A 12,015-nucleotide genomic window follows, 5' to 3' on the forward strand; every position below is an offset into this window, starting at 1 on the left:
ATTCCAGATTCCCACTGGTGCACAACACTGCTGTCCAGACCTCCATGTTTTCCAAGTACATAGTTGATTCTCTGAAAAAATAAAAATTCCAGCATGCAACAGCATGCCATACTGCCACATTTTTAAGTACCATTTGTAACATCTTAGCAAAATAGTATAACTTGTTTAAAACTTGTCCACAAGTCTGGCAAGTTTCTAACACTGATTTAACAAAAACACTTTTAATAGACAGTATACAGCTTCTAATGCTAGCACTGCACTAACAAACAAACCCAACACAAACAGTGATTCAGAAGTGTAGGTATTTTGCCAGCCTACAAGTAACTGAAAAAAGGCCAAACAAGACTGCAATATGCAGACTTAAAATACAGATTTTTATCAGCAAGTTATGATGCAAACAGAGCAAACAACTCAGAACTTATTTATTTACAGTTCAGCAGCAACTTTTAGAATAACTGGGTAAGTCAGGTCAGAACAGATCTCAGAGGTCTCCAGTTCAGCCTCTTGCTGAAAACAGAATTGGCTTTTGGTAAACAATGAGGCTGCTCAAGGCTTTGTCAAGCTGAGCCTTGAAAACTCCCAATGAGGGTCCACAGAGCCTAGAACACGTTTCCCTTTAGGGGACTAATGCCTACAGGCCTATGAGACTCACTATGGTCTGGTAGGGAAGAGTCTGTAGGACTGTACAAGTCTTGGGCCACATTTAGGGAAAGGCAGCAAGGAAAACTGGAGAGGAAAAAGCACAGGAAAACTAAAGGAAAAGGGCTACTGAGGTCAGTAACTCCTAATACAGGACTCCCTGTTTCTCCTTGCTGAATTTCATCGGGTTGGTGTTGGCTCAGTGCTGTCCAGGTCCCTCTGAATAAGCAGCCTCCAGCACACTGACTGTTGGCTGTCATCTGCAATTCGGGCATCCTCCATCACCTCCTCCAGGTCACTGATAAATGCTACACAGGGCAGATGCTTTTTTTCCCAGCGAAGAGACAGTACAGGATAACACCCATCCTCCTCCACCTCATTAAAAAAATACACTACTATCTTGACTTCCTTATGGTTTTGATTTACTTTGAAACCATATGACTTGTTAATGTTCACTTCTTACATTGTTTCTGCCTCTTCTTGTGCTCTGCCAGTCCCTATATCCATGCCTCTTACAAGTTAGAAATCAGGTCTAGGACTAAAAGCACAATGAATATAACCAACTTTCATCCCAGACAAGAAGTGTCTGCAATGTCTTCTTGTCACTCCAGGCAAGAAAATCCACAGCACTGCTGCATGCACTGAGTGACACAAAATTGACAAGGCCACATGAGTCAACCCCCTGAACCAAGCAGACCCACACATTTAAGGAGAGGAACAGAACTGAAAGGATCATAGACCTCACTGGCTCCAGTTCCATGATGGCTCTGCCAGACAAAAGAAGCTTTATGCTGAATGAAGCCAGGTTATTGGCACCCACAGCACACTAAACCCACAACACAGAGTTAAGGTACTAATGAAGTCCAAGGCACATCACACAACTCCCAGTACAAAATCCCACCAGGAATTATCAAGACCAAGCTGGGTGAGAAGTAGCTGGGTACGTTATTCCAGGATAACATGGTGTGAGCAGAGACAGTGTACCTGCTTTGGTCTAGCAAGAGACTGCAAAGAAAAACGCATTTAACAAACCACCTTCCTGTACCTTTCCCCTTATAAGCTGCAGAGAATTTTAACCATCCTGCCTGTGCCATTTTCCCATTGCTTTTTTCTAAGCAATGGAAAAAGTAGTCATGTGATTTGCTTGTCCTAAACTGCCAGTGAGGCTCACAAAATACCAAAAAGCAACAGCAATACAGCTGATGAAGGAAACATAAGGCAAGAAGCAGATAAGGGCAGGAGCAGAGGTAAAATGTAATGGGAAACAGCAAAAGAAAAGGCAGAGGAAGAGATAAATCTGTCTGCAAACAATTTGACTCACAACCAAGCATAATTCCTAATAATTCATCCTGGTAGCACTTATGAGTCCAAAGCCAAGATACTAACCCTGAAGGTAAGGGTGAGTCTTGAGTAGGAGCTGCATCAGAAGTTGCATGACAGAAAACTCAAGCTTCACAGAGAGCTAATAGAAAAAGAAAGCATGTATGCCACAGGATAAACAGGAATAATAGGAATTAAAACATGCAGAAACAAGAATGAGAGAAATTAGAGGAACAACAGCAACAAAACAGCTCCAGAATGTTTTTGTTCTAGAGGTTATTAACTCAATAGAAATCAAAACACTTTCTATCTGACCCTCACACTTAGTGATAAAGAGGTGAGAGGGGAAGATTCCCACCAGAAATTAGGTCATGAGAGCAGGACAATAATGCTGCTACACAAGAGCCCTTCACCTGTCTGAGAACCTTCCCCCTTATTTCTCTGCATCTCTCAGAGCCATTTACTCATGTGTACTACCAAGCTTGTCAGATCAGTCCTGCCTCCAAGTGGAGCAGAGAGAAGCCTGAACTTGCTTCCCTCTGCCACCGTTCCCCCTTTGAGGAATCCCTTGCAGCTCACTTGCACTTCAGACAATCTCAGCCACCTCTGCTGCTGCTGTGCACACACAGTCCCCCAACAGGGCAGATCACATCAATTTTAAAAGCAATCCTCTGCCCTAGCTCAAGATCTTATATCCTTTCCATAGCAAAAGTCCAGATGAAGACTTTACTTTTATCCATGCCACGTAAGTATAGGTTTTAGGAATTATAATGCTAGCTACTTATCTATGGTTTACACACCTCCAGGGATGACTTCTAATTATTACAAACACATTTTACACTTTGCTACATGTATTATCCTGTGAATAAAGCTGACAGTCAAAGATGTCACTAAGTAGCAACCCTTTGATAATTTCACTACTTCAGAACAATAAACTATTGCATTTCCTTTAACAGTTTTTGCCCCATCCTTTGCTTTATTAGACAGCGGTAACATTTTGTTACAGCACATATTTAAAGCATTAGATGATACAATAATCTCTTTGCTGTAAATTGCATTTTGTCACTTGCTCAATGACTTACTAGCTGTGACTAATGCTTGAGTTTCCCTTATATTTCATTACCTTATGCTGTAAAGATGCAAGCCACTTAACACATCCAATAAAGGTGTAAAAATTATAACAAATTAGATGAGCAAGTCTGCCAATCCATTTCAGAGAGCCTGTTATTCCTAACAATAACTTCATATAAAATTATTTCTCCTTCAAATTATATTACTCTAATTCTTTTCCCAAAACCTTTTAGGAAAGTTACAACTCTGGTTTCTAAATTTAATCGGCTGTGTTTATTTGTCCCAGCCACTCCAAATGCACCAGAGAGCCCAGCACACATAGGCTGCTTTCCATTTGCAGCTCTGATTGTTGAAAGATTGTTAAAAGATTATTTCTAAATATTGTGGATTTACACAATAGACACAGAAGGATGTTTTAAAGCTATTTAAAAGGTGTCAGTTAATCTTTATGGCACTACCACAGAAACAGTAATATCATTACCAATACCCAGCACATATCTAATTATACACTGATGTTTTGGAAGGATGTAGAAATTACTTCAATATACAACAAGCTCTCATAATTAGAAAGAAATTATTTGCTTTTTACACTACTCCAGAGTTGGGCTGGAGAAACTGACACAGTAAATATCTCAAATTTTCTACTAAAATCAGAAGAATTTAGAAAGCAAAAGTGCAGAATATATATTAAATACTGAGACTACCTAGGGTTTAAGTAATTTATTAATTTCTATGGCTTAAAAAAAATCAATACCATATTAATAAGTGTTTTTTCATTCCTCAAAGTGCAGGAGGATCCACACCACTCTCTACAGCCTCCACAGGACATTCCAACATGATCCTATTGCACCCCGTTCACAGCCCCTGCTGGGGAAACCCTGCCAAGAGATCTGTTCCACACAACACAACACCCATCCTTTCTGGGGCCAAACAGAGCCCAGGAGGCTTCCACACATTTCCTGCTGTATCTGCCAGGGTTATAAGCACTTCTAGAGCTTTTAGCCAAGGCAGAGTATCAGGAGTGTCCCAAATTCCACAGCAAAAGCAGGACAAGTTATAACAGTGGTAAACAAGATGCCCCTAAGATTTTATCTTTGAACTAGAAGGAAAACAGTAGCTCACAAGCTAGATTGTAGAAGTAACTAACATTTTGTTAGGGATGTGTTCCTGTACTGTATTAATTTAGGACCATTTAAAGGACAAAGAGAAAATATTAGTTCTATGCTGTCAGTTTTTAGTCCCCACACCGACCTTCACACATAATGCAATTCGCTATCAACAGAGGCTGAAGTCGAAGTCCACAGCTCCAATTTTCTAACTGATAAGCCAAAACAAAACAACAACAAAGAACAAACACCAAACCAAACAAAAAATATTGGAACACATTAAAGAGCACCCAAATTTTAGAATCTTACATCCATGCTGACAACAGCAAGCGTGAGGAAAGCCTTCCTATAACAACTCCTCACATGTTCTGTGCTGTATTTCCAAGTCATGGTTCAGAAAGTAAAATAGGTGAGTACCAGAATTTCCAGTCTCAGGTAGTGTCTACAGGTGACCAAAGCAAGACACACTGCAGTGTCTGCTGCTGTCACATGCCACCTGATTGACTGGCACATGGTACGTTTTTCACCTCTTCCAATTGCTCACATTTGCAAACTTCAAATGAAGCCTGGATCTTACCTGCAGTTTGTTCTGTAAAAGAAAAATAACTATTCATGTAACAAAACATGTCCAAGAGCTTTACAGAAAAGCTTTTTTTAGTCTTTGAAAGATGCTGGCATTCAGCAGTTTATTATCTGAGCCTGACTGACACATTTCATAACAAGCCAGTGTTAGTTTTTACACTGGAAAAAAATCAACAGTGTCTGATTACTGCAATGATTTGAGACCCTTTCAGAACTCCAAACAGAAGCAAAGCTGTGCTATGCACACACAGCTCATCAAACACTGAAGAATGCTACCTGGCTGACAGGGGGATTTTTGTATAAGCTCTTAAGGTAATCCTGATATTCACATCACCTGCAAGGAGGATCTTCAATTTTATTCATCTGGCTTTACTACACATTTTAATAAATAGCACCAAGATTTTTTTTAAAGTCAGTACCATCCTCACTTAAAAATCTCTTGAAATCAAAACATTCAGAGTTTTCTTCTGAAAACATTATTTTTCTAGTGAGTGAAGTAAAAGTGCACATTCAAACTCTAGATGTAATGCAGAAAGAAACAGGTTTAAAATTTTTAACACAGACTTGCTGGCAAGGATCTACAGATGCAAGGTCTGGGTTCTTAATGTTTGGTAGAATTTCCCTCCTGCTCCCCGCAGTAACTTCTTCCTTCTCCCTGCATGTGGAAGAAACATTGTTAGGAATGTTAATTTAATGTGCAATATGAATCTGGGAGGAGTAGGGTTTTGTGTTTTGTTGGCTGTGCAAGAGTTCATTCCCCTGTTAGTCAGCTTTTTGGTATGACCTCACCACAATGATCACACTTGAGAGAACACATACTGCTAGCCACAGAACTGCTGTTCTACAACAGCTACCCTGCAGGTAGGAGGGAAAACAGCAAATCTCCTACAGAAAGCCAGCAGAGGATAAGGATGCTAGAGGCAAGCCACAGTGAACCAGTTTAAAAAAAAAAAAACAAAGTAAAGATTAAAATTAATTGAGTTTCCATAGTTCTGTAAACTTCATCAAACCCCTCTGATTATGTATTTAATTTCAATACCTGTTATGCTGAAAGCCTAAAGAAACACACCAGAAATACAAATCAATCTCCCTTCACATGAGCTTCATGTACATATGTTCCATACCAACACTACTCTTAAAAACCTAAGGTTTTTACTTGTTTGCTGCAAAAGTCTCCAAGACTTAGTGAAGAGAAAAAGTGATAGAGGATTCTTTAGTTGCCAGCAGCATCCAAGCATAAGAACATAAATACAAATACTATACTGCAGTGATCAATTACTTTAATTCCAATTCCCAAATCTGTAGATTAATTTCATCACTGTTTCTGGATGACTTTGTGAGTCAGTCATTTCCACTACAGGTACTTCTCAGATTGTTTCTAGAGGCCATGGCACCAAGCTTCTTAAGACAGCAACATAGAAGGTGTTTCAGGCTTACAGAAAGTCCAATACTTCATATTTGTGAAGATCACAGACTATCTGCAGCTGCTACAAATACCTTTGTAATGAATGACAGGTCAGTCTTTTTGAAAGGGATATTGACAGTTATGGGGAATCAAGAGTGAGTCTAAGTTAGGTGAAAAACTCGGTGACTACAAGGAAAAAAGAGGGAACACTAAGAAAAGGCACCAGAGCATCATTTGTGTTTTAGCTCTGGCTTCATGTTTGTCCAAATATACAGCGGTATTTGTCAACTTATGCAGATACAGATTTTCAAATAGAGAAGCACAAAAACCAACACAAGATGGTTAAGCCTTCCCTGTGATGAAAACTGCTGGCATCAAAAAGCTGATTCTTTGCACCAAAATGTTTCAACTTAACTAACATTTTAACTAGGATTTAAAAAAAAAAACCCAACAACAAAAAAACCCCGAACTAAAAAAATCCCAGGAAAAAACCTACACCCACATGCCTGAAATAAGCTGAAATTATATAAGAGAAACAAATGAACAGTATTTAGACCTTCTGCAAGGAGGTTTATAGACAAGCTGTTATAGACAACCAGATCACAGACAATCAATATATCCAAATATTTGTTCATCTTCAACACTGTTTAATAACTGCAGCATGCAGGCAACCTGAAGCTTTCAAGAGTTACTCCAGGCACTAGCCAGGTAAAACTCACTTACTACATCCCTATTAACTCTCCTCTTCAAAGTCCCCTTCCATTTGCTTTCCCATCTGACCTGTGTGTGATGGTCACATCCCACTCAGCTCCTCACCTGATGCCATTTGCTGTTCTCTGTTATCCCTGACTGTCTTTTCCCTTGTCATGCTCCATCCCCCAGTTTTATTCAGGTGAGGGTACCAGGTCCCTTTGTCCCACCACTTCAGTAGGGAAACACTCTTCCCCTTGGTTCAAGGGAATCAGGCAAACCTCTGCTCAAACTCAGTGAACAGCAGCAGTGCAGGGAGATGTTTTCAAGTACAAGTGAGAAACATCTGCCAAGCAAGGTCTCATTCTAGTTGTAGCCAAGCATCAGAGAGTTTTTGAAGAAGTACATCTGTGTTTAAACATAGGGATCTAGCAATAAAGTGTCAGTCGTACAAAGGTCTTCCCCCAAATAACCAGAAAAAAAAAAATCTCAGGGAAAAAAAAGGAAGCCCAAAACAAAGATTAGCAGGCCCTCATGTTGGGGGAGAAAACCCAAACAACCAAAGACCAAAACAATCACCACAGCCCAAATGGCACACTAAGATCAAAGAGCTACCATTACTAGAACTAGATAGGAAAGCCTTTTTGGTCAATTCAAACTGTGTTGAACTGTTCATTTAAGGAACACTTAATGCTCAGCTGAAAACTCAACTTTAGATTCATGGCAGACTGATATTTAATATTAGCAGAAGCATGAATCTAGTTGGAAGGAACTTTGTTTTCAAAGTTACGTTTATTCCCGTTTACTTAATCCAACTTGGCTTAGCATATTAAATCACAAATACAGGCTTAGTTCTTGTCCACAGAAAGCATTCACCAAACAGGTTATGGCTCAGGATCTTGAGAGCCATAAAATACAAGGTCATGCTTTAAATTCTCTTAGGAGAGGATCTGACAAACCTTTCCTGTTTGAACATTAAACTTTCAGTTTTACTGGGTGTTTTACCTCCATTCCACCTACCACTGCTTTTTTGTCACACATAAACACCACATCATAATCTGGCCATTTTAAGAAAGTGGGAATTTTCTTGTTTCATTCTGATCTGACACAATCTGAGCAGTGCTGACTGGAAAGTGTGCCTGTTAAGGAGAGTAGCTAGAGAAGCTACAGAATAATCCTCACTTAAGAGCACAGACCTGTGAGGAACACATTCCACTTGCTATGAAAGAGCAACACAAAGCTATGAAACAACACAAAACAAAAAGTCCAAAGCTCAGTTGGTAACTTCTGCATTCCTGATACAACTAAAACATTCAATTTTAGCAAAATGAGTGCAGAAGTACTTAAGACAGATTTTAGAACAACAAACAACGTAGAGGTAGAAATGTAAGGAATGAAGCATCTCCATCCCATTTGGATGTTGGCTTTCTGATATATTTAGCTGTTTTCTTAGAAACTCCTAGAACTGAGCAGCATGGAACAAAAATAGCCAAAATGATCTTGACTTTTTTCCTTGCAGCTTTCTCCTTTCTCCCTGCCAAAGGATTTAAGAAAAGGGCAGTCAGTAGGTTCTCAGCCTCCCATTATAGACTAAGTTCACATCTTAGCTAGCCTATGATACTACACAATAATAAATTACAGAAACACATTTTATCCCCCAAATGAAACTAACACTTTCTAGTAGTCAACAGCACAGAAGCACACAGGCTGTTTGCATGGCCTGGGTAGGCCAACAGCTTTTACATCCTAGAGTTTAAGAGGAATAAGCACAGCTATCTGGTCTATTGCAATTTATTATTTCATAGAAGGTATTAAATTAAATAGCTGTCTCACTTCTAACTTCTTCATAAAGCCTGTATCATAACACTCGATTTCAGACTTCACTGCTTTACATTTTGAAGTTAAATGCTTCAATTCTATCCAGGGAGTGATTTGTAATATTCAAAAATCATCACAAGAAGTTTTACTTTTAAAACTGACTATCCAGATTTTTACTTCAATAAAGATACCAAACTTTGATATTTTCTGCACCCCTAGAGGGTTATATCAATCAGAAAACTTCAAATATCATCTATCACTTGCATCAGATCAACTTTGGAGGGCAATAGTGATCCACACAGCACTGTAAAAGTGATCTTTAAAATAATCTTAAACATATACTACTTATGCAGTTCTAATTTTAGGATTATCTCCTGCCTCAAGACTAAAGTTTCCATAGCCACAAAAGTAAAATTTGTGATAGACAGTTATTGTCTTATTCTTGTGCTATACACTCTTATTCAGGCTTGCAAATTCAAAAAAATTAAATACTTCTCTACTTCAAGGCCAGTCCTGAAACCTGAATGAATTCACAATTAAATCTGTTTCTTAGCACAGCTGACATGATCACATACTAAAGATTCAAACAAATACAACCCTTATTCCTCAGGAGATTTGTTCAGCTTAGGCATTTTTGCTTGGCTTATTAGAATCTTTAGAGAGTTTAGCTCCTCCTCCCCTAATGAGTTGAGAGAGTTCTGTAATAATCTTCCTGCAAAAATAAAGGTTTATTTCTCCTAGGCAGCAAACACAATTTCTACTCCTGCACAGCTGTCTCAGAGGAGATCCAAGGGGCTGACTGTTCCACCTCTTTTCTGGAACAGCTGCACCATATGGTGCTGTGCAGAACCCTGCGAGTTTAATAACTCCATTTCTGAAGGTCTCCTCACACTCTCCTGCAGTGAGTCTGAGAGCAAAAAAAATTCTCTTAAGTTGAAGAAGAGTATGGATTACAGTGATTATTGTCATGCACCATACATGAAAGATGCCAGGCAGGCTATCTTTTTCCAAGTGAATAAATTTGGCATAGGTGTGGTTATGACTGCTGAGAGGAAGAGCAAGATGTTTGTTAATTAAACTGAGTTTTGAATATCATGAGGTGCCAGACTGCGCCGAGCGGCTGCAGCAGCGCCCCGGGAGCGCCCCGAGCTGTGACCCGCCTGGGGAATTCCCCAGCACAGCCCTGGCCCCCGGCCCGGCGGGGGATGCCTCACACAGCGGGTCTGGGGGGAACCGCCGGGGATCCCAGCGGCGCACACGGGCTGTCCCATGAGCCCAGGGGAGGCAAACCGGGATCGCCGAGGGCTCCGCGACGAGGACCGCCGGTGTCATGAGTACACGGTTACAGCCCTGCACAGCCAGGGTATAAATTACTCATGTCCAGCCGCGGTGATGTCATATGCACACGATCTTTGTAATTCTTAATTCTCTTATTCCCCACACACCCTCTTCCTTCCTCCTGTTCAACAGAGACTGGAAATGCAGCAGCTTTTGCGATCTGCCCGAACACTGCGACCGAGCCGTGACTCCCTGGCCGAGGAGAAAAGAGCAGCCAGACTTCTCCACCTGGGCCAGGAGCACCCGGGGGCTCTGCCACGTTCTCCTCTTGTTCCCCGACCCCTCCCGGGACCCGGGCAGGGCCGGGCGCTGCCGGGCGAGGGAGGCGCTCCCGGCCCGGGCGGGGACCTGCCCGGCGGCCGCGGCTCGTCCCGCGGGGGAGGTCCCGGCCCGGCCCCGGACTCGAACCCCGGCCCGGCGGGGCTGTGCCGGCGCCCTGACAGCCGCGGGGAACTTTGCCTGGGGCGCGGCGCGGCCGAGCCCCGCGGGGCCGGCGGGACCGCGCTGCCCCCGCCGCCGGACAAAGGGGCCGCGCCTCGGGCCGCCGGTGCCCCCCGGGTGCCCGCCGGGGCGGAGCGGGGCACCGAGGGGACGGGGATGCGGCGCCCGGCGCTCCCCGCCCGCCCGCCCGCCGCTCACCATCCGGGAACTCCCGGTCGCTGATGTGCTGGAGGTGGGGGCCGCCGCCGCCGCCGGGATCCGAGTCCCCCGACTCGGCCTCCGCCGACCCCGAGCCGCCGCCGCCGCCCGCCGCCGCCGCCGCCGCCTGGTACGCGTCCGCCCAGCGATCGGGCCCCGGCGCTGCCCCGCCGCCGCCGCCGCGGGCCCGGCTGAGCTTGGGGCTGGCGTCCGGGGATACGCAGCAGGTGACGGTGTTGCCCATGGAGCTCGGAGCTCCCCCGCCGGGCCCCGGCTGCGCGGCTCCGGGCTGGGCCGGGGGAGGGGAGGCGGGCGCAGGGCGGGTCGGAGCGCGGGGCGGGCCCAACGCCGCCGCCCCCGCCCCGGCCGCGCGCGGCCCCGCCCGCCCCCTCGGCCGCGCGACCGCCCCGCCGCCCCCTGCGCGCGCCGAGCGCGGGCCTCGCGCGAGCGGCCGCCGGGGGGAGCCCGGGCCCCGCCCCGCCGCCGCCCAATCGCCTCCCGCCGCGGCGCCGCGTGACGGCCTCTCCGCCAATGGGCGCGGGGCTCGTCACGCGGCCGCCGCCGCGCTCTCCCCCGGCCCGCGTCCCCCCCGCCTCTCCCTCGCCTGCCCCACGCGCACGCGCGCACGCACCGCCGGCCGCGAGGCCTCGGACGCGCCCCCGTGGCCACGCCCCCTCGGCGCCGCGCGCTCGGCCCCGCCCCCGGGGGGCTCGCGCTGGCCGGGCACGCACGTGCTGCAGGAGCGGCGCTGAGGGGAGGGGAGGGAAGGGAAGGGACGGCGGGACGGCAACACGGGCCCAACGGCAGCGCTGCCCCCCGCCAGCCCCGCCGCTCCTGCCAGCTGGGGCACCCTGTGGCCACTTCTCCTCTCCCGTTAACGGGCTGGAGGCCTCCTGCCCAGGGGCAGCAGAGCCTCAGCGGTGCCGCTGGGCGCTCAGTCCCGCGCGGGCCCTGCCGGCAGCAGGGAAAGGGACACTGCCCCGGGCCGCCACAGCCACAGCGAACACTGAAAGTCCGCAGCAGCTGCGTGTTAGCTTGCTGAGTTTCAGCTACCTGAGAGCTCCTCAGAGGGCTGGAATGTTCAAATACACTCCAGGGAAGATGGATTAGAGGGCGAGATGCCCGCAGCAATCAGAGGCCCCGATAAACACAACCACGCGTTGCTCTGCAATGAAACAACCCACTATCGCTACAAAAATTTAACTCTGGCCCCTGATAAGAAGAATGGCTCTGCAGAAGACTTAGGAACACACAAAAGTATTACAAAACCCTTGCTATCGTGCTGGCAGTTACTCCAAAGATAAGCAGGCTCAGGGTTTTACTGCATTTTGTAGGAAAATCCTAATGTTGGCTCTCCCATGTGATGACAAACTTGGAGTTTTGGGGTAAGCCATGTGTAGTTTCTTT

General features: G+C 45.5%; 1 protein-coding gene across 1 annotated transcript in view; it reads right to left on the bottom strand.

Annotated features, from left to right (window-relative positions):
• The window catches only part of CCNYL1 (cyclin Y like 1), a gene marked incomplete at its 5' end in the record, with an annotated part of 32,835 nt that extends 21,983 nt beyond the window's left edge, over positions 1-10,852 (bottom strand). The window contains one exon of the mRNA XM_083864872.1: positions 10,609-10,852. Coding sequence (XP_083720998.1) covers positions 10,609-10,852 — 244 coding nt within the window. The remainder of the gene's footprint in view (positions 1-10,608) is intronic.
• Between the last annotated feature and the right edge of the window lie 1,163 nt (positions 10,853-12,015).

Source organism: Zosterops lateralis, assembly GCF_965231275.1.
Source record: "Zosterops lateralis genome assembly, chromosome: 7".
Lineage (NCBI taxonomy): Eukaryota > Metazoa > Chordata > Aves > Passeriformes > Zosteropidae > Zosterops > Zosterops lateralis.